Genomic DNA, 3,811 nt, shown 5'->3' with positions numbered 1-3,811 from the left:
ACTTGGTAGAATGAACATAGGGCAAAGGACACTTAAACCTGTGAAACTTTTAAAAAGCATGATGTGGCAATAGGTTCAAATGCACTGAAAATAACTACTAAGCAAAAAAGCTATGTGTCTATGCACATATACATCATCTACCCTTAAGCTAATTACACTCCTTGGAAAAACAATTGTAGATCTAGTAGCCTAAAGGGTCTTTCAGTTTATCTCTTTGGGAGAACTATTAATGATTCTGCAATAGTGTTTCTCTACCAGAAAGGGTATCAAGAAGAGTCCCGAAATATCCAACATATCCAAATGTCTTTTAAAGAAGTCTCTTTTTCTAAGAATGTATACTAATGTATAGAGTAAATATAATGTACAACTCCATAGGTCTCTGTCCAATTGCAAATGAATTTGACCCTCTGTTGAAGCTGGAAGAGTGATTTAAAATAGTCCAGCTCAGGAAAGGTCTGGAAAGGTCTGTGATATTGAAATACCCAGTATTAAAATCAGTGTGCGGACTGGCAATATCCTCTTGAAGACCTTTCACCAACCATTTGAGGCGCTTCATAATCCCTTTAGGATTATATCACAAGTGAGGCACAGTAAAACATAACTTAAAAAAAACAACCAACCAAAAAAAAAAACCATCATGCCATTGGGGAGAGCTTGCCAGTCAGGGGGACGTTATCACTGGACAAAATCTACCTACTGGCCTATACTCAAAACCTACAGAAAAAGCTGTGTCAAGTCCACTGGTTTAAATCTCTTACTATTACCATTTTAAAGCATGGTCTTTTCAATATCTCTACTCGGAGTGCACCCGGGAGCAGCAGTTCGGCCTTCTGAAGTTCCTGAAGAATGAACGTCTGCCTCTTGTTCCTTTCCTCTCATCCTTTTTCTTGCTACCTTTTGCTGAGCTGCACCGACTCGATGCTGACAATGCAGGTGGGCTGGAAGGGAGGGGGCTGGAGGTGTCTGTGGTGTTTGGAGGTAAAGTTTGATTGGATGCAGCATCAAGTGGTTTCATTTGCTTTTTCAGAACCTGTTTCTCCAGGTGCTTCTGGATAGCTGAGCCCAGGACAGATACTTCAACCACAGCACCATAGACTTCCCATGTCATGCCTTTTTCATCCCAGCACACTTCCTGTACGGGCTCAGGTGGTTCCTCTGAACCTGACATGGCTCTTGGTTCTGGCTCTGGGATCAGCTCAGGTGAGCTTAAGATGATTGGACTCATGGGAGCTGTGGTAATTGAATGAGTTTCTTTGCGTAGCTCAAGTGCCCTTGTTGTGATGGGTGTCATGGGAGCTGTGGCAATTGAACGAGTTTCTACTCGTAGTTCGGGTGCCCTTGTTGTTATGGGTGTCATGGGAGCTGTGGCAATTGAACGAGTTTCTACTCGTAGCTCAGGTGCCCTTGTTGCTATGGGTGTCATGGGAGCTGTGGAAATTGAACGAGTTTCTACTCGTAGCTCAGGTGCCCTTGTTGCTATGGGTGTCATGGGAGCTGTGGAAATTGAACGAGTTTCTATTCGTAGCTCAGGTGCCCTTGTTGCTATGGGGGTCATGGGTGCTGTAGCAATTGAACGAGTTTCTACTTGTAGCTCAGGTGCCCTTGTTGCTATGGGGGTCATGGGAGCTGTGGCGACAGAATGAGTCTCTACATGTAGTCCTGGTGCATTTCTTGCAATAGGTGTCATGGGAGCTGTGGCAACTGAACGAGTCTCAATCTGTAGTTCAGGTGCAATGGTTGAAACAGGGGTCATTGGAGCTGTGGCAACTGAACAAGTTTGTATCAGTAGCTTTGGTGCACTTGTTGTTATTGGTGTCATGGGAGCTGTGGCAACTGAGCGAGTCTCTACCTGGAGCTCAGGTGCAGTTGTTGCTATTGGTGTCATGGGAGCTGTGGCAACTGATCGAGTCCCTACCTGTAGCCCTGGTGCAACTGTTGCTATAGGTGTCATGGGAGCTATGGCAACTGAACGAGTCTCTACCTGGAGCTCAGGTGCAGTTGTTGCTATTGGTGTCATGGGAGCTGTGGCAACTGAGCAAGTCTCAACCTGTAGTCCTGGTGCAACTGTTGTAATGGGTGTCATAGGAGCTGTAGCAACTGTTCGAGTTTCTACCTGTAGTTCAGGTGCAGTCGTTGCTATGGGTGTCATGGGATTGGTAGCAACTGTTCGAGTCTCTACCAGTAGTTCAGGTGCAGTTATTGCAATAGGTGTCATGGGAGCTGTGGCAACTGAGCGGGTCTCTACCTGTAGTTCAGGTGCTGCTGTTGCAATAGGTGTCATTGGAGCTGTGGCAACTGAACGAGTCTCTACCTGCAGTTCAGGTGCGATTGTTGTAACTGGTGTCATGGGAGCTGTGGCAATTGATCGAGTTTCTACCAGTAGCTTTGGTGCATTTGTTGCCACAGGCGTCATGGGAGCTGTGGCAACTGAGCGAGTCTCTACTGGTAATTCAGGTGCATTTGTTGTTATGGGTGTCATGGGAGCTGTGGCAACTGATCGATACTCCGCTTGCATACCAACCTGGAGCTCAGCATCCTTTGTTTGCACTGGAACCGACTCATTTCCTTCACTTTTTCCCAGTTTGTTAAGACAGTAGGGAAAGGAGAAAGCAGTGGAACCTTCAGGAGGGGTCATAGGGCTGGTGGCTGCTGAGTGACATACAACCTCCAGGCTGACCTGTGTCTGTATGTGCTGTTGTTGCCTGGGTAATAGATCCCCATTTGAGTCTCTCTTCTCAAAGGATTTCGCTTGCTTCAGTGCCACATTGCTGTCTGTCTTGTCTGACCTCTTAGGATCCTCTGAGTCAGATGAAATGACTCCCTCTACAGATTGGGATTTGTTGGCTTCAGAGTCTGTCATCTCCTGTTGACTTTTAGGTTTTGTTTCTTCTTTATGGCTTTCTCCACATCCATCTGCATCCGTCTTGGATAAGTTATTCCTCCCTGAACTGGCACTTTGCTCTTCTGAACTATTGCTGATCAAACAGGTATGTTGCATTTGGCTGAGCTCTATCAAGTCTGCCACCACCATGGATACATCCAAACTGTCCTCCTCACTTGGCACCATACACTCCGGATTGGTGTCACTTTCTCCACTCCACTCAACTTCATCCATTTCTCTCTCTGGTGACTCATGATTGGTAACCAGTATTGTGATTTCTTGGCTGGCTTGTTGCAAGTCTGATTTAAAGCGCTCTCTACGTGTCGGTCCTTCACTTGATCCAGGGCTTAAATCCCTCACCACTGTTGAGCAAATCTGTCCAGATTTGGTCTCAGTGGTCTGGGTGTCAGCATGGATCTCTTCAAGGCCTACTGTTTTTGTGTGTTTGCAGGCTTCGGGCAGTCTGTTATCCATCATGGTGTCCTTCACAAGGGTCACACAGGCATAATTTATACTGGAGTTAATTTCTGAGCTGATTTTCCAAAAGGCTGAGGGTATGAACATGGGTTTCTATTCATGTGGAGATGGGAGTCTTCATGTAGTCCCTGAGTTGTACACATTTTCTGGAAATAAATAAGGAAAATTATATTCATTACATTACAGGCATTTAACAGATACTCTTATCCAGAGCGATGTACAACATACTCCAGAGTAGCTTGGGGAGCAGTTGGGGGTTAGGTGCCTTGCTCAAGGGCACTTCAGCCATTCCTGCTGGTCCAGGGAATCGAACTGGCAACCTTTTGGTTCCAGAGTTGCTTCTCTAACCATTAGGCCATAGCTTCCCCCATATTCATATTAAAGTATTATTAACTTGTGCATTATGTTGAGGTGAAGTTGATGTTGCAGATATTTAAGCTTGAATTATGATAA

At 45.6% G+C, this 3,811-nt stretch overlaps 1 protein-coding gene across 1 annotated transcript; it reads right to left on the bottom strand.

The window, feature by feature from the left end:
* Positions 1-793: 793 nt before the first annotated feature.
* Positions 794-3,358, bottom strand: LOC132870684 (mucin-2). The gene has a single exon (XM_060904462.1). It carries the CDS (start codon positions 3,356-3,358, stop codon positions 794-796), a length of 2,565 nt encoding a protein of 854 aa, XP_060760445.1.
* Between the last annotated feature and the right edge of the window lie 453 nt (positions 3,359-3,811).

This window comes from Neoarius graeffei, chromosome 2, assembly GCF_027579695.1.
Source record: "Neoarius graeffei isolate fNeoGra1 chromosome 2, fNeoGra1.pri, whole genome shotgun sequence".
NCBI lineage: Eukaryota > Metazoa > Chordata > Actinopteri > Siluriformes > Ariidae > Neoarius > Neoarius graeffei.
Note: the sequence above shows the minus strand (reverse complement) of the source record. Positions and strands in the feature narration are given on the sequence as shown.